Below are 22,433 nucleotides of genomic sequence, written 5' to 3' on the forward strand. Positions count from 1 at the left end.
GAGGCAAATCCTTCCTCTGCCCTCCCCACGTCCCACCTCCCATCCACACACCCAGGCAGCCCCACCAGCTTCCACCTGCCTGTCACCCTCCTTGTCCCTGGCCCGTGAGCTCAGGGCCCGCTACGTCCACCACGGTGTCCCCAGGGCCTGTGGGCGCTCAGGGGCCCAGGGCCACAGCTCTGCAGCCACACAGACTCCCTAATGCCTTTTAGCCGAAACTGTAACTTTTTAAAATACCATCAACCCTGCCGAAACCGGTTTGGCTCAGTGGATAGAGCGTTGGCCTGCAGACTGAAGGGTCCCGGGTTCGATTCCGGTCAAGGGCATGTACCTTGGTTGCGGGCACATCCCCAGTGGGAGGTGTGCAGGAGGCAGCTGATCGATGTTTCTCTCTCTCATCGATGTTTCTAACTCTCTATCTCTCTCCCTTCCTCTGTAAAATATCAATAAAATATATTTTAAAAATATATTTTTAAAATAAAATAAAATAAAATACCATAAACCCGAGGGCGGTGAAGAGGACTGAAGGAGGTCAGGCCCCGGGTAGCATTCCCGTATCATCCCCGAAACCAGGTTCCGATCCCGGCGCCACCCCTACATGCTGTGTGACCTTGGGCCGGCCCCGTCACCTCTCTGTGCTTCTGTTTCTGCCTCTGCTGAATGAGCATCAGAGACGTGTCCATCTCCCGGAAGGGCTGTGCGCCTCGTGGGACTTAAGTGTCATTGTTCACATTAAGGCCGAGTTACGGCGCGGACGGCCCCTCCCACACATTTTCCGGGGCTGCCGATGCGTGGCCTCCTCCTCCGAGGCAGCATCCGAGCTGGTGGCCTTCCTCCGCCCCCAGAGCAGGCGCTCGGGTCAGATCTGCGGGTCGGCATCGGGACCGAGCGGTCACGATCGTGATCGAAGAGGCCTTTTGCAAATCGCTCCTGCTTCGTCCTGGCGGAGCCAAGTCAATACCTGGGGCGTGCTGGCTTACACGGGTGCTGATGGGAGCGCCGGCGAGGCCCTCACGTGGCTCGCTGGCTCGCTCGCTCGCTGGCTCCCCCTCCCCGCGGCTCCTTTGATCCACATTTCATAAGGGCATCTTGCCCTAGAATTATGAGCACAGAAATCAGAGCGAGAATCTTCCGCGTTCTATTTCTGGCTCTGACACAGACGACGCGGGTGGGCAGGTCAGAACTCCAGAAGTTTCTCTGTTTCCTGGGAGACAGCACAAGGCCTTCTCCCGCCTCTGCCCCGGCCCCTGGCCCTGCTCTGCCCCGGGGGACCCCTCCCGGCTCTCCCACGGCGGGTCAGGGCACACTGCACCTCCGCCCATCGTGTCCCTTGGGGCTCCCCGAGGGGGAGCAGGATCCCCTCCCCGTGTCCCTTCCTCCAGATCAGTGACAGCAGCGTCGGGACAGGGCAGGCAGCTGCTCGCACAGCGCACCTGGTTCCTACGGCCGTGTGCTTCCTGAGGACGGGCCGAGGCCATCGCTGGCTGGGAAGGTCCCAGCTCCTCCCACAGAGACGGGCACGGAACAGATGATGGTTGGGTGAATGAATGGATGGATGGATGGGTGAATGAATAAATGAATGAGCAAACGGAATAGATGATGGTTGGGTGAATGGATGGATGGATGGATGGATGGATGGATGGATGGATGGATGAATGGATGGATGAATGAATGAATGAATGAATGAGCCAACGGCATCCTCTCGGGCAGCGTCCCGACGGCGTGCCCTGCTTGGACACAGGGCTTGGAGACGATCCTGCGGCCACTGGGGCCACGGCAGGTACAGAGCACATGGCCCTCGAGTCTCAGGGGGGACAAGCTTCTGGAAAGGACCACGGCATGTCCATGAAAATACGTCAGGGGAAGCCCCAGCCAGTCCCGAGGGGCCTGCCGCCTTCCCGGGTCAGTTCTGCAGGAGCAGAAGGGAAAAGTGTGTGTGTGGGGGCACAGCACAGGCCGGGACATCCCCCCGGGAGGAAGGCTCCGGTCTGCCGCGCTCAGCGGGAAGGAGGGAGCCGCATGCTGACACACGCAGGAGTGGTCGCACAAGGTCGTGTCCGAAGGGCCACCTGGACGGAGGGCCACCGCTTACACGCGTGCACCCCGAGTCTCCCGCATGCCAGCCCGGCCTGTGCCCCCGCGGCTCTGCCCTCTGGAGCTCCCGGACACAGCAGCAGGTCGCTTCTCTCCTCCCTGCCTGCTCCTCTGCCAGGACGAGGAAACAGCCCCGTGCGGTCCAGGGAATGTTCCGGAAACGCCTGTTCTCGTGGGTGAAGAGCCCGTTCTCCCCTGAAGGCCTTGCTCTTGTGGTGCCAACAGGCCCCCTGCTGACGCGTGCCCCCCGGAGAAGAGAGAAGCACTGCCTCTGATGGGTGGTGGGGTGAACTCTGTCCCCTCAAAAGACGCAGAGGTGCTAACCACACCCCGTTCCTGTGAAGGTGACCCTTCAGAAGGCGTGTCTTGACAGGGTAGTCAGGTTAAAATCGGGGCCACAGACACCGGGAAGGCGTTTCCTACAGAGTGACCCGCGGAGCACCATCCTGGTCAATTCTCCACACTCGGGGTTCTGCGGCCACCGGAGTTTGAGAAACAATGTTGGTTGGCTCCCTCCCCCGCAAGGCCATGCATGGCAGTGTGGGCAGCCATGAGCCCTAGTTCACCAGGGTGCCAGTCCCCCTGGCAACGGCTCCTCCCGTCTCAGGAGACCTGTCCACCTCGTTCTTCAGACATTCCGCTTTTAAGGTGCAGGAGGCCCTGGGCTGGCTCACGGGGACGCTGCCTGCGAGGGACATTTCAGGTCACAGGTGGCTCAGGTGACTGGGACGTGAGTCCTGGGTCGGCCACCGACACCCGTCGCCAGAGGAGTCAGGTGTCCAGCTTCCTCCTCACAGCACGTGCCTGCCCTGGGCGGTGGCCACGTGGCGCAGCCCTGAGCCGGGCGCAGGGGACCCGAGGACAGGATGGGAGCTCAGCTCACCCGCTGGGGGCAGGCGTGTCCCGAGGACCAGGGAGGGTGTGTGCTGGGCGCTCAGGCAGGGAAGGGGCCGGAGGCTCTACCCAGCCTGAGAGAGGGACCCCTCCTCACCCCACATGCACCGGCCCACCCACCTGCCACCATCTACGGCTCCGCCTGCCTGCCAGCCTGGATGCCCTCCTGACAAAGACTTTCCAACACCTGGATGGGGACCCCCTCCCCCACAGGCTGCTGTCTGCACTCCACACCCTTCTGCTACCTGGAACCCAAGGCACGCAGGTGGGGGCTCCATTCCTTGCTCACCTGGACCCCTGGGCTCCCTCCCACAAGGGCCCAAGGGCAGGGTGGGAGGAGGGGGTGTGGCCCAGCATGCAGGGTGAGTGGGGGAGCCTGGGCTCTCGGTCCTGGCTGAGGACTTTAAAGCACAGAGCAGCTATCCGGTCCCCCATTCATCCCCTGGGGGAGGGCAGGAGGGGAGCCGAGGAGGGGCCACCCCCCCAGGAGGGAGGGAGGAGCCTGAGCCGGGCCGGGAAGTGCTCCTGGAGGTCCCCCCTGTCCCTTCCCCCCTCCAGGCTGCCAGGTTCCCAGTTCAGGAGCCAGGCCGGGCCTCTCTCTCAGGGGTGAGGGAGACTTCAGGGGTGACAATGACTGAGGGCCCGAAGGGATGAAGGGGGAAAACCAACAGGTGGGGATGTGGCCACACGAGTGACCTGAGAGCTCAGGGTACCTTGAGGAATAAACCTCCCTGTCCCTGTCACCAGTCCTGGCTCTGCCTTCCCCCCTCACTACCACCACCCCTCCTCCCCTGTGCCTGCCCTGTGGGAGTTTGGGGTAAGGGCAGGGCAGGTTAGAGGCTGCTTTCCCTTGGCCGAGCGGCAGCACCAACTCCTGGACAATGGCCTGGGGCCCCGGGGGGCCCTCCACCCCCACGGCGGCGGCATCGGAGGCAGCGGGACTGCTGGCCTGGCCTCCCCTCCCCGTGTCAGCTGCCACAGCCCGGAGGCGCTGGTCCTGCTGAGACAGGCAAGGGACCACGGCCCGAGGTCTGGATGCAGGGCTGGGTCCACACGCCCAGAATGACTGCATCCTAGTCCCCGTCCCAGTCCCCATCCCAGTCCCCATCCCAGTCCCCATCCCAGTCCCCGGGGGAGGAGGCGTCCTAGGCCCCGTCCCAGTCCCCAGGGGAGGAGGCGTCCTAGGCCCCGTCCCAGTCCCCAGGGGAGGAGGCGTCCTAGGCCCCGTCCCAGTCCCCAGGGGAGGAGACATCCTAGGCCCCGTCCCAGTCCCCAGGGGAGGAGGTGTCCTAGGCCCCGTCCCAGTCCCCAGGGGAGGAGACATCCTAGGCCCCGTCCCAGTCCCCAGGGGAGGAGGCGTCCTAGGCCCCGTCCCAGTCCCCAGGGGAGGAGGCGTCCTAGGCCCTGTCCCAGTCCCCAGGGGAGGAGGCATCCTAGGCCCCGTCCCAGTCCCCAGGGGAGGAGGCGTCCTAGGCCCCATCCCAGTCCCCATCCCAGTCCCCAGGGGAGGAGGCGTCCTAGGCCCCGTCCCAGTCCCCATCCCAGGCCCCGTCCCAGTCCCCATCCCAGTCCCCATCCCAGTCCCCAGGGGAGGAGGCGTCCTAGGCCCCGTCCCAGTCCCCATCCCAGTCCCCATCCCAGTCCCCATCCCAGTCCCCAGGGGAGGAGGCGTCCTAGGCCCCGTCCCAGTCCCCATCCCAGTCCCCATCCCAGTCCCCATCCCAGTCCCCAGGGGAGGAGGCGTCCTAGGCCCCGTCCCAGTCCCCATCCCAGTCCCCATCCCAGTCCCCAGGGGAGGAGGCGTCCTAGGCCCCGTCCCAGTCCCCAGGGGAGGAGGCGTCCTAGGCCCCGTCCCAGTCCCCGGGGGAGGAGGCTGCAGTGGACAGAACGGTTCCCAGCACAAGCCGTCCCACCCCCAACACAGCGGCGGGTGAGGCATGTTCCGGCCTCTGAGCGTGCGGAGGCCCCAGCACGCCGGGAGCCCAGCCTCCCCTGGGTGAGCAGAGCCACGTGTCCGAACGACCTTGCCCGGCGGCAACACCCCCCAGATCTGCAGGCAAAGCAGCCGGGCCCGGGGTCACATGGCAGCGCCCCCGGCCAGCGTGGCGGGCGGCCAGGGCCAGGGCCAGGGCCAGGGCCAGGGCCAGGGTCAGGGCCGGGTCAGCAGGTGCCCTCCTCCCTCCGCCGCGTGGCCCACATGGCCCATCCGTGTGTCACCGCGGGCAGGTTCTGAGCCCTGCTGCTGAAAGAAACTTCCGGAACGGGAACCGTCCCCTGTGAGTGCTGATCATCAGCACCTGGGAACAGACTTCGAGGCGGAGACTCGCTGAACCACAGTGAAAGCAAAGCCCCGCGGCCCGTCTGGCCATATGGCTCGCGAGTCACGTGTCCGCAGAGGACTTGGCGGCGTCTCCGGGACCCGGCGGGACCGCAGGGGGCGCTGCAGCTCCGCGCCGAATGCACCTGCCACGGAGGGAGGGGAGGCCTGGGCTGCACCCCCGCCTGGCACCCTAGCACGCTGGGCTCCTGGGCCGGGGCGGGGAGGGGCTCCCGGCTCAGGGAAAGGGCCAGGTCTCACCGCCCCCACCCCGCAGCTCGGCCCCCCTCAGCCCAGGAGGACAGGCTGGAGCTGGGAGCTGGGAGGCGGAGGGGCCAGGTCTCCTGCGTCCCGCTTCCCTGGCTGCTGAGGGCGGGAAGGGAGGGCGGCCAAGGCCATTTGCTGGCTGCCGGCAGAAGGAGCTCGGCCTGTGTGTTCTCCAAGCGCCCGAGCTGGAGGAGGGGCCTCAGGGTTATTCGCAGGAGCCTGTTCCTGGGAGCCACCCCCCCCCCCGGCTCCCTCTGCCCCCCAGGGGGCCAGGCCTCTGCACCCACCGCATCTCCCTCCCCAGCCCGTCCTGCCCACAGGCCTCCGTGCCTGCCCAGCCTCCCAGCCCTCGGACTTGGCCGCCTCCTGCCTTCAGGAAACCTGGCCGCCCTTCCTGCCGGCCCGGCCCCGCCTCCACTGCCCACGTTTCCAGAATAACGATGAGGGGCCGGCTGAGCGTGGCTGCGAGACGTCTCTCCGGGCCTCGCCGCCTTCTCTCCCTGTGTCAGTCGCTGCCCCTGCCTGTCACTTCCCCAAACGTGTCTCACCTCCGTGAGGAGGGCGGCCCGTGTTCCACCCCCCACCCCCCACACCCCCTCCCGTGGGGGCTCTTCACGCCCCCTGAGCACAGCACGGCGGCCGCTGCACACCGGTCCAGGCGCCAGGAATTCTAAGCCCATCCTCCTCACAGTCAAACACAGGTTCCAGAAAGGATGTTCTGTCCCGTGTTTGATCTCAAGGCTTAGATCACTGCCCTGTGAGGGGATGGAAGCCATCAATTCGATGCTTAGTGAGGGGCAGGGGGTGAGGCAGACCCGCTCTGCAGGGTGTGTCCCCTGCACCCTGCCCATCGCCCCGGTTTCCAGGTAGAGGGGTGTCAGCCCAGGCCTCCTCCTGCAGCTCTGGGGGGCCTGGCAGAGGAAGGGGGCCTGGCAGAGGGAAGGGACCCCAAGAGGGTCCGAGACAGCTCCCAGGTCAAAAGGGCCTCAGGACGGGCCTGGGATGTGCAGGAAAGAAAGGCCCCAGGCCCCTCACTGCTCTCAGGAGGAGAACGAGGCCCGGTGCAGGGGGGGAGGGGGGGCGGGGGGGGCACAGCCGCGTACGAAGCACCGAATGCAGTAAGTCGAGCAGGCAGCTTGTGAGGGGAAATGAGAGGAGGCAGGATCGAGTCATCAGCAGAAGAACCCGCGGCTGCTCTGATGAGACGGAGCTCACGTCTCCATTTGCTGTGCACACAGCTTTGCTCAGCAGAAGCAGACGGGCGCCCTGGGAGGCTGGACGGGGCCAGAGGGCGGGGGGCGGGGGGGTAGACACAGCCTGTGACCACACAGCTCCCCTCCAAAACCACAGCCCGCAGGAGGAGCCGCACGGCATCCGTCCGAAGGTCCCGGGCGAGACCTCGGGCCAGCCTTGCCACGGACAGAGACAGGATGTGTCTCGGGGCCCCGCACGCTTATGTGCGTGGACGCTCGTGGCCCAACGAAGCCACGCAAAACTGCTGAAGTTCATGAGTCATTTGCTCCCAGTACCGTCTCTTTAAACCAAGGACGGATTCACTTCCCTCGTCTCCAACACCTAGCACATGAACTAAAAGGGGCTCAGCGTTTACACCTCCCTTCTCTCCCGCCCAGCCCCGTCCTGTCCCTCAAAAAACGTGTCGTCATCACAAGGCCTGCTCCCCAGGTTGGTCCACGTCTAGGTCAGGTGACCCCTGGAGCGAGAGAAGAGGGCGCCAGCTGTCCCTCATGCTGACGGAGGGATGCAACCCGGGGTCACGGAGGCCCCGGTGACAAGGACTAAGCAACTCAGACATCAGCTCAGGGAGCGCATGAGTGAGTTCCAGTGTGAGAGCGCCAGGCAGGGCTGTGGTCCCTTCCGAGCCCGGCACCCGTGCGCTGCTGGGCATCGCAAATACGGGATCGATCCTGAATGGAGAAAACCCTGAGTGACCATGGAGACCACGGAGTTCACAGTCCCTCCCGGTGGCAGGCCTCCCCGCCGCTGAGAGCACGGGCAGCTGAGGAACGTGCCCGGTGGGTCTGAGCAGGTAGGAGAGTCTGCGGCCCGGGCAGCAGCGGGCAGAGTCCCAGAAGCCAGGGCCAGGGCCAGGCAGGCCGTCCTGAGCACTCACTGTCACCGAGCACCAGGGCCCAGAGACCCCGCCGTGGGCAACGGCAGTAATGGGAATCCGCTGGCTCCATTCCCCACAGCGCCCTTTACGAGTTGTGAGATTGAAGCCCAGGAAATGACTTTCTGTTTTCCTCCCCGGAGACTCGGTGATTACAGACTCAGAACATGGCCAGCAAGAGAGCTGTCGCGGGCGGCGGGCGCTGCGCCCTGGGAATCCTCCTCTCTCGACCTCCAGTGAACTCCTAACCCACCTGACACTCAGCTGCTGCCAGCACCATGGGCGGCTGGGGCTCGGCGCCCTGGACGGCCTGAGCGAGGTGATTTTCCATCCCAGCGGCTCCTTGCTGGTGCCATCTATGCCTCTGCATGAAGCACCAAGGTCAGGGGTGAGGACAGGGAACCTCATCAAAGGACCTCATCAGATGACTCCACAATAAAGCGGCAAATCACCGCAAAGGTAATAAATGTCATTAACATCACTGTCATCACCATCACCATTACCATCTCCATCTCATCACCATCATCACCACCTCCATCATCATCATCATCACCACCATTATCACCATCATAATTATCATTGCCTTCATCACCATATCACGATCATCATCACCATCATCATCACTATCATCATCACCATCATCATCACCATCTCCATCATCACTGTCATCACCATTACCATCTCCATCGCACCACCATTATCACCACCATCACTATCACCATCATCATAATTACTATCAGTCACCATCATCACCATCATATCCATCATCATATCTATCATCATCACGCTACCATTGCCATCACCATTATGACTTGCATCATCACCATCTCCATCATCATCATCACCACCATTATCACCATAATTATCATTGCCTTCATCACCATATCATGATCATCATCACCATCATCATCACTATCATCATCATCACCATCACCATCTCCATCACCATCACCATCATCACCATCATCATCATCATCACCATCTCCATCATCACTGTCATCACCATTACCATCTCCATCTCACCACCATTATCACCACCTCCATCACCATCATCACTACCATCACCATCACCATCATCATAATTACTATCATTCACCATCATCACCATCATATCCATCATCATCACGCTACCATTGCCATCACCATCATGACTTGCATCACCACCACCACCATCATCATCATCATCATAGAAACAGCAGCAAACATGTACCAAGCAGCTGTTTTGTGCCACGCACTGAGCACCTGGCAGGTACTGTCTCACTTAATCTTCACAACATCACGAGATGCTTCATTCTGTAATCTCCACGGCGGCACAGAGAGGACAAGCAAGTTGCCCAAGTTCACACAGCTCATACAGGACGATGTCAAGAATGTGAAGGCCGGCAGGGGCCCTTGTAACCACTCCACCAAAACTAGGAGAAATTCCCAAGCATTTCACTTACAGGGGGACCGTGGGGCGGGGGGAGGGCTTTTACGATTCCAATCAGTATCCTATGTAATGTTAGCTCCTGAGAAATTGCCGGGTGCCCCAAATCAACAGCCCCTGCCCTTTCTACGCCCACCCATGCCTGGGATGTGGACAGACAGGAAAACATGCTCCGTCTCAACTTTTCTCTACAGAAGCCAAAATAAAATGTACACCTCCCCAGATCTGGTTCCAAGCATCCCTCCTTGGACAGAAGAACTGCCCTCCTGAATTCTATCGCTTCCTGAAACCCGAATTCCAGCCTCGGGGTGCCCCTAGCAGTGAGTGAGCACCCACAGGTGTGCTGAGATGACAAGACTCCCACGTCCCTGGCAGCCTGTGGCCCTTGACCCCTACACCTCTGCTCTCGGAGCCACTCTCACTGGGTATAAAAACAGATGGTGTGTACGGAGGTTCTCAGGTGCCAGGTGCAACATCTCATATTTGTTCATTCACTGAATCCTCGCGGCAGCCACTCAGGAGAGGCAGTGACTGAACTGTGCTGATGAAGACAGGGAAGCAAAGAGAGATGAGAACCTTCATGTCACAGAGCCACACGCAGCAGAGCCCAGATTCACACAGGGCCACTGACCACGCGTGCACCGTCCCCGAGGTCCCCCGGGCCACTTTCAGTTCCACCTGAGACACGTGAGCCGCAGTCACACTCGGGAAAGAGTGAGGAGCCGGGTCTACATGTGACAACGGCTGAGGCAAGGGCGACTCCGGGGACGCCTGCTTGGGGTCTCAGTGTCCCAGGAGATTGTGGCACTGATGTAGGACCAGCTGGCCTGGGCGGTCCCCCGGTTCGAGGCATCGTCTCCCCGTGTCCTGCCTCTCCTCGCCTCGGCCTGGAAGCGAGGGCCGCTGGCTGTCCCCGCCCAGCCTCGGCATCCCTTCCCAGAATTACCGTCGCTCTGCACCCGCGCACACATATTTACCCCCTTTCAATCTGTTTCGCTAAACAAATTAATTCCGCACCAGATTAGGCGAGGAGGAACCATACATCTTTTCCAAGATCTCATCTGCTGAGTTGGATTAGCGACATCCGATGTCCTGGGAATTAATTTGCGCAGCCTTCTACCGCGGTCCCCGGCGCTTCCTTCAGTCATCACACACGTCATCGGGAGGGAAGGGGGACTGGGTTTCCATCCATGTCTACACAGTCAGGGCCGTGGGCCGCGGGGTGACGGTAACCGAGGCGGCAGCCCTCACTTCCATCACCGTGACGGCGTGTGAGTTGGCTGAGCTAAAAACGGAGGCTTTGTAAGCTGCCCTGGTGCCTGGCACAGAGATGACGGATCACAGGCCCCGGGCCCTGCACCTGACCCCGGCCCTCATGTCTGCATCCGGCTGGCTGGCAGGCCATGGCCAGTAGCTGGACAGACAGGGACGGGGTGTGGGGGCGGGCGGGCGGTCAGCCTGTGCCCGGCCCTGCAGACACGTTCCCGTGAGGCAGCCAAGCGCCCGGCCCTGCCCTTGCCCTGAGAGGGAGCCAGGTTCCACGTTCATCGGGGGTTGCTCTCTAGCAGGGGTCCTCAAACTTTTTAAACAGGGGGCCAGTTCACTGCCCCTCAGACCGTGGGAGGGCCCGACTATAGTTTAAGAAACAACCATGAACAAATTCCTATGCGCACTGCGGGCCCGGGATGCGTCGGCTGCTAAGCAGGACAGGCAGCGCCACCCGGCGGGCCGGATCCATGTCCTCGGCTGGCCGCATGTGGCCCGCGGGCCGTAGTTTGAGGACGCCTGCTCTCTAGGGAAGAGGAGCGGAACCACCGTTCCCTTGTCCCGGGGAAGGGAGAAAGAGGCCACGGCACAAAAGCCACGCTCTCCACAAAGCCTGTCCCGCTGCTGGCCACGGCCGGCCTGACAAGGGCAGGGGTCAAGTGCAGGGGAAACCGGCCGGGTGCTGCAGACGGGCCCTGGGGCAACCCCTCCCCTCCTGGGTTCGGAAAGGACCCGCCAGGGCCCGAGAAGCCCCCAAACCTTCGGACGTGCAGAGCAAGTGGGTGTGGGGGAGGCTGCTGCCCCGCCCCCTGGGCTCATGCCCCGGACACGGCACCCCCCTTCTCCTAAGTCAGCACGTACGGCTGCTTGTCGCACGCACAGGTCCCGCTTGCACTTGGTCATGGAGGGGCCTGGGCGAAGGGGGCTGGAGGCAGCTGGGACTGAGGTGCCCTGCTCTGCTGTCTTTGCAGCCGTGCGGTGGGGACACGCGGTGGCCACGGGGGCGGGGACGGGCCTGGGCCCGGGAGATCTCTCAGCCCTCCTCCTCGGAAGCCATCGGAGGACACAGTGCAGGCGGGGAAGGAAAGGGAAACCTCGCTGCAGGAGGCATTTCCCCACCTGGCACCGTGCACCAGGTCCCGAGGCTGCGCCCCTGCCCTCCAACGCCCAAGGACAGGACCTCCCAGCCGCGCCCAACCGAGCAGCCCCAGCTGTTCCCCCACGGGAGACCCTTCCTGCCCCTGCCGCGGTCGCCCCTTCGTCTAAAGCAGGGGTCCTCAAACATTTTACACAGGGGGCCAGGTCACTGTCCCTCAGACTGTTGGAGGGCCGGACTATAGTTTAAAAAAAAACTATGAACAAATTTCTATGCGCACTGCGGGCCCGGGACGAGTCGGCTGCTAAGCAGGACAGGCAGCGGCACCCGGCGGGCCGGATACATGTCCTTGGCAGGCCGCATGTGGCCCACGGGCCGTAGTTTGAGGACCCCTGGAAAGTGAGCCTTATCCCGGCCCATCGGGCAGCGGCCACCCACAGAGCCACGCCCTGGGGGTACGTGAAGGCTCCCCCGGCCCCTCACTGCCCAGACGTGCCTACGTCTGCTCCCGAGTGCCCCCCCCCCCCCCCCGCAGAGGATGCGCCACCATGCTGGACCGTGTCGCTCTGGTCGGGGGGGAGGGGGAGCTCGGCAGCCCCTCCCACAGCACGGCGGCCCGGCACCCACTCCGGGCCTCTCCCTCCCGCCAGCCTCAGCTCCGGCTCTGGTACTTGCCGGCACGCAAGCACGGCTCGTTCACCGCACAGCGCGCTCCCAGACGCCCCGCGCCCGCGCCCGGCCCTGTGCCTTCGTGTTAGCTTCTGACCCACAGTCCCACTGAGAAGCGTCCCCCGGGCCGGCTCAGTACCCCCCGGGGCCATGCCCCCAGGAAATCCCTCACCGCATGCGAACCCCAACCAGAAAAGCGGGGGCCTACCTGAGGTCTCCCCCAGAATCCGCGGGGGCTTGGTGTCTTTGCCGCTGTCTCTGCTAGGACTGGTGGAAGGCTCCGTGGTGCTGATCCCAGCCGGGATCCTGCTCCTGGGGTCCAGGGGCGCCGTGACCCCCTTAGTCTGCAGCGTCATGGCGGTGGCCGTGGTGGCCGTGGTGGCGGTGGCCGTGGCCGCGGTGGCCTTCCGCGTCTGGAAGTAGGAGACCGTGGTGGGGCCGTCGGGAGCCGTGCTGGCCACCAGGGCCTCCTCCTCCCCTGTGGGCCCCCACGCGATGAACTCGGCCTCCGTGGTGGGCCTGCTGCCACGCGGGTGCAGGTCGAAGCTGTTGAACACGGCCGGCAGCTGCCTCCGGCCCCTCCTCAGCAGGGCCTGCTGGTCCGTGGGGGCCCCGCTGCCCACGGGGGGCGACGGAGAGGAGGGCGCGGGGCCCAGGGAAGGGCTGGGTTTGGCAGCGGCGGGGGGCTTGGCGAGCCCCCCTTTGGGCCCCAGGGCGGCCACCTGGTCCCGGGGTCTGTGCGCCCGTTTGGCACGGGGACTTGGCATCTGCCCGTGACTGCGCTCCACGCGGGCCGGGCGGGGGCTCCACACGGGCGCGGGGATCCGGGCCGGCTGTCCGCTCTTCAAACTCCACAAGCGGGGCGGCCGGGGCGAGGGCCGGGGCAGCAGCCGGAACTCGGGGCCGGGGCCCAGCGCCTCGCAGGCGGGCAGGTCCATGGCGAGCTGAAACATGGCGATCAGGATCCAGGCATGGCTTCCCAGCGCGCAGCCCGGCCAGCGGATGGACATGGAACTGCGTGGGGGAGAGAGGGAAGGTCAGTGCGGGCGGCTCTGCGAGGCCTCTCCTCCCCCCACCGCGGCCCGAACCGCTGTGCTTGCGGGTGAGCCTCACCCTCACTTCCCCGGGGAAACCGAAACCCTCATCGTTCATGGCAAAGGCCTGTCCCGCCTGATCTAGTCATCGCGTTTTAAAAGAACAACCCCCCCCCATGCACACACGCACACACGCACACACACGTGTTCCTAAGAGCTGCTTCCCGGCCTGCATGTCCCGTCCCATCTCTGCAAGGAGCCGCAGGCCACCGCCCACTGCCCGGGGGAACCGAGCCCCGAGCCCCGAGCCCCTGGCTGTCGGCTGGCAAGCAGACCTCGAAGACCCCCTTTGCCAACAGCGCCCAGAACAGAACAGAACAGAACAGGGCAGCGAGGACGGGAGGCGCGGGCATGGCAGGGCCGTTGGGCGACACCGTCCTCTGGGTCAGAGGTCACCCACCCGGGCGGCCACCTCCGCCGAGGTCAGGAGGGGCGGGCGTCCACTCCGCGCGGCGCCCCGGGAGGACTCCACGTGGGGCGTGAAGGCCAGGCGTGTCCAGAGCCCGGCCACCTCCCTGCTCGCCCATCCACCGCCCGCCTCGGGTTTCCGTGGAACGTGCGCGTGTTCAAGCCGCCGGGGCCCCGGCATCTTGCTGGGGACCCTTCCTACGGGGGCCCCTCTGGGGTTGGCTCGGGCTCACACCACCTGCCGGGGCTCCACGGACAGCGTGTGGACACCCGCTCTGCCAGCGCCTCCTGCGGGCATGGGCGCTTCCCCCACACCTTCCGGGCAGGTGGCTCTTGAAGCCTATTCGCCCCCTCAGCCCCTGGGGGGGGAGGGTACAGCCTGGCGTGGGGGGGCCTCTCAGTGTGATGTGAGTCCCCGGTGCGCTCTGGGGGTGTCACGTGAAACCCGGAGCTGGGACGGAAAGGTGTGGGGGCCGGCCCACGTGCCCCTCCCACCAGCTTAGGTAACAGGCCCCGTTCAAAGTGAGGCTCGTCACACAGGCGCTTGACAGGAACCCAGACCCGGGACGGCTGCGGGCGGGGCAGCGGAGGGGGGGGAAGAGCAGGGGGTGGCCGGGGCCGTGGGGGGCGGGCGGGGCGGCAGGGGTGCTCCGTGCAAGGTGCCAGCCTAAAGCCGGCAGCTGGCCTTTCTGAGGGCGGCGTGGCTTTCACAGGAAATAAGCCAGGGAGTGAGTGTGAGTCACCGTGTGAGCGTGCGCACAGGGGTGTCTCAGGACTGCGTGGAGTGTGCGTGTGCGAGGCGGGTGGATGTGTGTGTGTGTGTATGACTGTCAGCATGGGACTGAGTGTAAAAGTGGGTGTGGGTGTACCTGTGTGTGTGTAAAAGTGGGTGTGGGTGTACCTGTGTGTGTGTCCATGAGGCATGTCCATGAGTGAGGGTGAGTTCGTGTGTGGGTGTGGGTGTTGCTGTGAGTGTGTCCATGTGTGAACGTATGTGTGTCTGTGAGGCGAGTATGTTGGTAAGTGTGGCCGTGTGTGTCCGTATGTGTGAGTGTCGGTGGGTGTGTATCTGTGTGTGAAGGTGGCTGGGTGTGTCTGTACATGTGTGTGTATCAGGGAGTGTTTGTGAGTTGGTGTGTGTGTGCATCTGTGTGTGTGCACCTGTGTTTGTGTGTGTGTGCACCTGTGTGTGTGCACCTGTGTTTGTGTGTGTGCGCATCTATGTGTGAGTTGGTATGTGTGTGTGCACCTGTGTGTGTGCACCTGTGTGGGTTGGTGTGCGTGTGCATCTGTGTGTGTTTGTGTGTGAGAGTTGGTGTGTGTGTGCATCTGTGTGTGTGCACCTGTGTGTGTTTGTGTGTGTGCATCTGTGTGTGTGTGCACCTGTGTGTAAGTTGGTATGTGTGTGCACCTGTGAGTTTGTGTGTGTGTGCACCTGTGAGTTTGTGTGTGTGCATCTGTGTCAGCACGTGTGTATCAGTGAGTGTGTGCGTGTGGGTGTGGGTGGGTGTTTCTGTGTGACGTGTTGCTGTGTGCCCCTGTGGGTGAGTGTGGCCACGTGTGTTCCCCTCCTCAGGCCACACTGCCCTGCGGGGCTGCCCCCCGTCTCCCCGGCACCTGGGAAGGCGCGGCTCTCGGGGTCCAGGATGGGCCGAGGAAGGCACTGGACTCAGGAGCGCCCACTGCCAAGGAGGGCTAATGCCCAGCTGCTGAGGCCCAGCTCCCCCACCTGCTGCTGCCATTGGGAGCTGCTCGCCATGCTAATGGCTCCCACCCGGCTCCGCCGTGTGCCGCTCCCCCACAGCCCGCCCAGCTCGGCGCAGGGGTGCCGCCCACTGCATGGGCAATCAGGTCGGCGTGCATTTCCCCATCACACCAGGCGGCTCCTGCGACCCGTGAAGATGCATGGCTTAGGCCTCCGGTTCTCCCAGGAGCTGCTCATTCGGACACAGGTCCGGCCTCAGAGGGTTGAGAGGCTGCTTCAAGCAGGTGGGTGCCTCGGCCCAGCAGGCACCACTGGCAACCGTCAGGCACCCCCAGGCCTCAGCAGGCCTCCCCAGGAAACACCGGCAACACTGGGAACCAGCCAGCCTCACCAGGTCCCTCCAGGCACAATCTGGCCTCACCAGGCCCCATCAGGTCCCTCCAGGCCTCACCAGGTCCCACCAGGTCCCACCAGGCCCCACCAGGTTCCTCCAGGTTCCTCCAGGTCCCTCCAGGCCTCACCAGGTCCCACCAGGTCCCACCAGGTCCCTTCAGGTCCCTCCAGGTCCCTCCAGGCCCCACCAGCTCCCACCAGCTCCCACCAGGTCCCTTCAGGTCCCTCCAGGTCCCTCCAGGCCTCACCAGGTCCCTCCAGCTCCCACCAGGTCCCTCCAGCTCCCACCAGGTCCCACCAGGTCCCTCCAGGCCCCACCAGGTCCCACCAGGTCCCATCAGGTCCCATCAGGTCCCACCAGCTCCCATCAGGTCCCTCCAGGTCCCACCAGGTCCCTTCAGGTCCCTCCAGGTCCCTCCAGGCCCCACCAGCTCCCACCAGCTCCCACCAGCTCCCACCAGCTCCCACCAGGTCCCTCCAGGCCCCACCAGGTCCCTCCAGGCCCCATCAGGTCCCTCCAGGTCCCTCCAGGTCCCTCTAGGTCCCACCAGGTCCCTCTAGGTCCCACCAGGTCCCTCTAGGTCCCTCCAGGTCCCTCCAGGTCCACCAGGTCCACCAGGTCCCTCCAGGTCCACCAGGTCCCTCCAGACCCCACCAGGTCCCTCCAGGTCCCACCAGGTCCCTCCAGGTCCCACCAGGTCCCTCCAGGCCCCACCAGGTCCCTCTAGGCCCCACCAGGCCCCATCGGCTGACTAAGAGCAGCGACGCGCAAACCTGCCAACCGCCGGCACTTGGAGAAATGGCTCCAGGAAATTGAACAGCAGCCCCGGCCTGGGCCTGCCTGCCCCACGTAACTTCACACACGGGGTATTCCTGTCGTTTTTCGCCAATCGTGAGCTGTAATTGGTTACCATAGAAACCCCTCATTTCCAGGCCACCCGGCTGTTATGCAGAAAAGCCAGCCCGCTGCTGGGGCTGGGGGGGGGGGGGGGGGGGGGGCTTGGTGTGTTCCCTCCGAGTCCAGTTCCGTCCTCTCTAAAGGGGGTGCGCTCACCTGGGAAGTGGGGTGGCCAGGTGAGCAGGTCGGGGTGTCATCAGGGGGGTCGTCAGAGGTGACAACTTGTTCTGGAATTACCAGCGGGATGCTTGCACAACCAGTGAACATGCTACCACCACCGGCCGCACACGCCTAGAAGGCGAAGTTCAGGGCGTGTCTGTGATCGCTCAGGAAGCGGGGTGTGCGGAAGTCAGAAGTGGTGGAGAGAGCGGCCTGGGGCTCTGGGAAGGCGCCCAGGCCGAGCCAGAGCTGCGCCTCGGAGCTGCAGGCACCAGCAGGAGCACGCGCCGAGCCTCAGCTCCATCCCTGCGGCCGGCCTGCCCCCAGAGGAAGGGCCTGGGTGGCCGGGCTCCTCAGGGTCCCAGCCCAGACTCTCTGGAAGCCCGCGCTGCCACCCCCACCTAACGGCCCCCCGCAGAGAACGTGGCTCCGCCTCCCCCTCTCCCAGTTTGCAGCGTTCTTGCTTCTCCCTCTTGACGTTGTTCGTGAACTCTTTTCCCCCAGGAACAGTTCAGTGAGATGCAGTGGGTGCGATCCAATTTGATCCCCTCCGTCTCTCTTCGCCACAAAAGAAAGGCGCTGTCAGGGAGTCAGGCACCTCCCCCCCTCAGGTGGCGCTGGCCCCGGGGCTGGGGGGCTGGGGGGCAGTTGCCATGGGAACAATCTGCAGGACTGGGGAGCACGGATTCCTCATTCCTTGAAACCTGGGTACCCAGTGCTTCCCGGGTGCTGCTGGTAGGAGGGGCCTGAGCCACCCCAGGCCACGGGGGGTCTCCGCAGGGACCTGGGGGAGCCCGGAAGGGAGCAGGCATGGATCCCCGCTCACACTCAGAGCCACCTTCTAGAATGCAATGGCGTTCTGCTCTTCGCAAAGACGGGAGACCAAGGGCTTTCTGAGAACAAACCCCGGACCCCAAGGCTGTGCTGAGGGGGCAATGGTGGCTTTGTCAGCCCGGACCTCTGGGTGGAGTAAAACTCCAGGTGGGGGACCCCTGGCCGGTGTGGCTCAGTGGAAAGAGGATAGAGCACCGGCCTACGGACTGAAGGGTCCTGGTTTCGGTTCCAGTCAAGGGCACATGCCCAGGTTGTGGGCTCCATCCCCAGTGGGCGCCGTGCAGGAGGCAGCCGATGGATGGTTCTCTCTCATCATTGATGTTTCTATCTCTCTTCCTCTCCCTTCCTCTCCGAGATCAATAAAAACATATTAAAAAAAGAAAAAAATACTCCAGGGGGCTTCCCCCCCATCCTGTCCTCCTCTGGATCCAGCACTCACTCCATTAGGAGGGACACTGATCTCGGGGGGGACGGATGTTGGGGTTCCTGGTGTGGTAAAGGCCCCGACACCCCTAGATCCTCCTGATTCCACGCTGCTCCAGGTTCTCTGGCACAGCCATCCTGGGGGAGGGGTGCGGTCCCTCTCCCCCCCTGTGGCCTGTGATCCCTCTCCCCCTCTCCCCCTCGGGGCCTCGGCCCAGGGCCCATCTCCTCTCCTGGGAGCTCGGAGCTGGGTCTGCAGAGCTCGAGGCACGTGGATGCTTGCAGGCTTCTCGGGTGCTGGGAGGCGGCTGAAGGATGGCAACGCGCTTGCTGGCGTCTGGTTGCCCTGGCAACGTGCCTGAGCATTCCGGAGGAGTGAGGCGGTGAGGAGTGGAGGGTGGGGAGCCCTGTGGGCAGGAATGTTCTCTTCCTGGGAGTGGGGCGTCCGCCCAGCCTCTGTGTGTCTGGTGCTGCGCACCTGCTGCACCCGGAGCCCGTGCCGCCGGCAGGCCGTCCGGGACCCGCCAAGTGCCCTCGGCCAGCGACTGCCCCTCTACAGCGTGTCCGTGCCCAAGACGTGACCAGCAGCTGCCCCACAGCTGGGCGGCCTCCCCAGGTCAACCCGCTGCTTCTGCAGGTGGGGACGAAAGCCCGAGACGGGCCCCAGGCACAAGCTGGCCCATCCGGGGTCCGGCCTCTTCTCCGCGACCCTCTAGGCCAGGGGTGGGGAACGTCCGGCCCACGGGCCGTAGAGGGACCCAGAAGTCATTGGGTCTGGCCCTGCCAAGGCATTGGGGGTGAGTTAATTGTTTGACCAAATACAGCAGGCTACTTTTTAAATCGGTAAGTCTGTGTGGCTCTTGAACGATGTTCTAAATATCCAAATGGCCGTTGGCAGAAAAAGGGCTCCCCACCCCGGCTCTAGGCCAAGGAGCAGGCTGGCAGAGTGGGGCACTAACGGGGCTGGGCGAGGATCCTGCTTCGGTGACCTCCCCCCACCAGCGGCACCCAGAGCGAGGACAGGACACCCAGCAGGGCCTGGGGGGCGGGGCCAAGTCAGGCCTGCACCCCCGCAGAGCTTCTCCGCCGTCCTCAGTGAGAACCCCCCTCCGCGGAGAGGGTGGTGACAGCGCTGAGGTGCAGGCTCCGCCGCAGACCCGCTAAGCGCACCTCTGGGACCCGCCCAGCACCAGCAATGCCAGCGAAGCTCCCGGGCCGTCCCACGGGGGTGGCCTGTTCCTCCTTCAGACCTGGTTGAATCTGACTTTACGTTCATTTTTTTTTTTTAAAAAAATACATTTTTATTGATTTCAGAGAGAGGTAGAGAGAGAGAAACAATGATGACAGAGAATCATGGATCAGCCGCCTCCTGCACGCCCCACACTGGGGATCGGGCCAACACCGGGCCTGTGCCCTGACGGGGAATCGAACCCTGACCTCCTGGTTCATAGGTCGACGCTCACCCACTGAGCCATGCCCCCCCCCCTCCGGCTTTTGTGTTCATTTCTAAGCAGAGATAAAGAATGCGGGCGGCAGGCAGGCCTGGTGCGGGGGGTGACCCTTCAGAGCAGGGGTCCTGGGCAGAGCGCAGCCCACACCAGCCCAGGCGCCTGGGTCCCAGCCCCTTCCAGCCCTCCGCTGCACTGGCCACGGGTGCCAGGCGGGAAGACACCCACGGGGAAGTTCTCAGCAAGCGCGTGGAAAGACAGGGGCGCTGCAGACACGCACAGGAGAGGGCCGAGCCTGCCGAGGAAGCACGGGGTGGGCATGCGCACACCACCCACGTGGGTGGAGCCCCGGACACGGCACCCACGGGGACGGAGCCCCAGAGACGGCACCCGCGGGGACGGAGCCCGAGACACGGCACCCGCGGGGACGGAGCCCGGGACACGGCACCCGCGGGGACGGAGCCCCGGACACGGCACCCACACGGACGGAGCCCGGGACACGGCACCCACGGGGACGGAGCCCCGGACACGGCACCCGCGGGGACGGAGCCCGGGACACGGCACCCGCGGGGACGGAGCCCGGGACACGGCACCCACACGGACGGAGCCCCGGACACGGCACCCACAGAACCCGGGACACGGCACCCACGGAGCCCGGGACACGGCACCCACAGAACCCCGGACACGGCACCCACGGAGCCCCGGACACGGCACCCACGGAGCCCGGGACACGGCACCCGCGGGGATGGAGCCCGGGACACGGCACCCACGGGGAAGGAGCCCCGGACACGGCACCCACGGGGAAGGAGCCCCGGACACGGCACCCACGGGGAAGGAGCCCGGGACACGGCACCCACGGGGAAGGAGCCCGGGACACGGCACCCACGCGATGGAGCAACGCTCCCGGCAGGCGTGGCTCCGCACTCCACGCGCTCTCACGCCGCCCGCATGGTCGCCCTCGGAGGAGCGGCTGGCACTCGCGTTCGCAGGGAAGGGAAAGCACGAAGACAGTGGCCGCGCTTCCTTCCGAAAGAGGCCTCAGCACAGCCCTGCGCTGGGGAGTAGACACCAGCCGCGGAGAAGCTGGCGCAGGAGGGGGCCGGAGGGGCAGAGGGCCCCAGGTCGGGGGTGCGCACCGTCCCCACGTGAGAAACGTGCGCTCCTCCTCCAGAACTTTCTGGGCGCCTCAGACGCGCCCCGCCCCGCCCCTGCCGGTGAGATCCGGCTCCTGGCGGATGGTCTCGCCCTGAAGAGTGAATGGCGCAGCTCCCAGCGCCCGCTGCGTCCTGAGCGCTCGGGGAAACGTCTATTTTGGTTTTGTTGCTGTTGTGATGTTGGTATTTATGAAGCGCGGGCGCGTGCCAGGCGGGGAGGGTGGAGGAGCGAGCGAGGCGGCTGCCTCTCCGAGTGACAAGCAGCTGCAAGGGCGCAGCGTGCGGGGATTCGCCCAGACACAGGGGATGAGTCGGTGGGGGCGGCCAGGGAGGCTCTGGGTCAGATGGCTAGCTCACCCTCGGTCCCGCGTCCCCTGGGCACCGGCCCCTGCGGCCGTCACGTGCCCACCCTGTGCAGGAGATGGACGAGGGGCAGATGCCGGCGGAGCACACGGCTGGGAGAGGGGGGCGTGGAAGGCCCAGCCAGCTGTTAGGGTGCACAGGAGGCCTGGACTCCCGCAGGGCTGACGGCTGAGCCGCTGCGTGTCCAGCCGCCGAGAGGGGTCTCAGCCACAGGACCCCCAGGGCGCCGGCTAAGGGCTCCCACACGCCCTGCTCGAGCCGCTGGTCTCCGGCCTCCAGAACACCAGACCATCCCTCAGGAAAAGCTGGGGTGCCCCGCTCCTTCCCGGGGGTGACTGCTTGGAGGGGCTCGGGGTGGCTGCGGCATCGTGGGCTCTCACGCATCAGAAGGTAAACCGAGGCAGGGAAAGTCAGTAGCTTAAGAGCGGAGAAGGGGCGCGATGGAGGAGGAGAAACCGCAGCTGGACCTGGAGAGGCTCGGAGCCTGCGGGAGGCCCTGGGGGGAGGCCGGGGGGCCTCACACCGACAAGGACATCCGGCCGCGCGGGGAGGGGTCCAGGCAGCAGGCAGCCGGGCGGGAGGAGGGAGGGGACCTTGAGGGTCCTCCTGAGTCTGTGATGCGCAGACCCTGGGGAGCGTAAGGGGGGAGGGGGAGGGCCTGGCCTAACTCAGTCAGGACCCAGCCCACCCAAGGGGCCTTGGGGAGCCCCGGGGTCCTCAAACAGCCCCTCCACTCCCTGCCGAACACACGCCCGTCCCCGGTCCTTTACACCCGGAGCATCGCTGAGGCCGGGATGGAGGGGGGCCTGCAGCGGACCCAGGATCACCCCACGCCCGCATGGCACCATAGCACTGAGAATGAGCGCAGGGGGCAGGGGCCCCACTGATACCCCCACATCCAGAGTGGGAGAAAGAGGACAGGGACTCAGAAACAAGCTGGGATTGCCGCACGACCATGAACCCATCCTGCAGACCCAGCCGCGTAGGCCAAGTTCCAGCTCACCTCCAGCGACAGGACGTTCCCGTGTTCCCAACAGGAGAGGATGGCACTGCCAGGTCTGCCCTCCCCGACCCGACACCCACCCTGGTCTCCGGGGAAAGACCCAGACTCATGACCCCTGGGGCGGGGGCGGGGGGAGGCCATGGAGACGCTGCCCTGGGGAAGGGCGCAGGGAGTGACCGGTTCACCGGAGCCGCACGCTGGCCGCCAGGACAGTCAAGCACTGAGCGCTCCCGGGCCAGCTCCCTCTGGGCCCTCGTGGGGCGCCTTGCACCCCATCCACGGCCTCCGAGAGAGGCCACCCCACTGCCCACGTGACCAGCAAGGGCTGGCGGCGCTCAGATGGCGGTGCACTTGCCCAGTCGCAGCTGGTGGGCGGTGCTGCGGGGCCTGGCGC

The 22,433-nt window shown here is 64.7% G+C and overlaps 2 protein-coding genes across 2 annotated transcripts in view; one reads left to right on the top strand and one right to left on the bottom strand.

The window, feature by feature from the left end:
• The window catches only part of LOC308242658 (uncharacterized protein), a gene marked incomplete at both ends in the record, with an annotated part of 479,931 nt that overhangs the window by 97,957 nt on the left and 359,541 nt on the right, over positions 1-22,433 (top strand). The gene's annotated exons all lie outside the window — the stretch shown is intronic.
• Positions 1-22,433, bottom strand: part of AJAP1 (adherens junctions associated protein 1) — an 87,222-nt gene that overhangs the window by 29,131 nt on the left and 35,658 nt on the right. Inside the window, exon 2 of the mRNA XM_080656772.1 lies at positions 12,366-13,171. Coding sequence (XP_080512898.1) covers positions 12,366-13,171 — 806 coding nt within the window. The remainder of the gene's footprint in view (positions 1-12,365; positions 13,172-22,433) is intronic.

Source organism: Plecotus auritus (genome assembly GCF_963455305.1).
Source record: "Plecotus auritus genome assembly, chromosome: 2".
Taxonomy (NCBI): Eukaryota; Metazoa; Chordata; class Mammalia; order Chiroptera; family Vespertilionidae; genus Plecotus; species Plecotus auritus.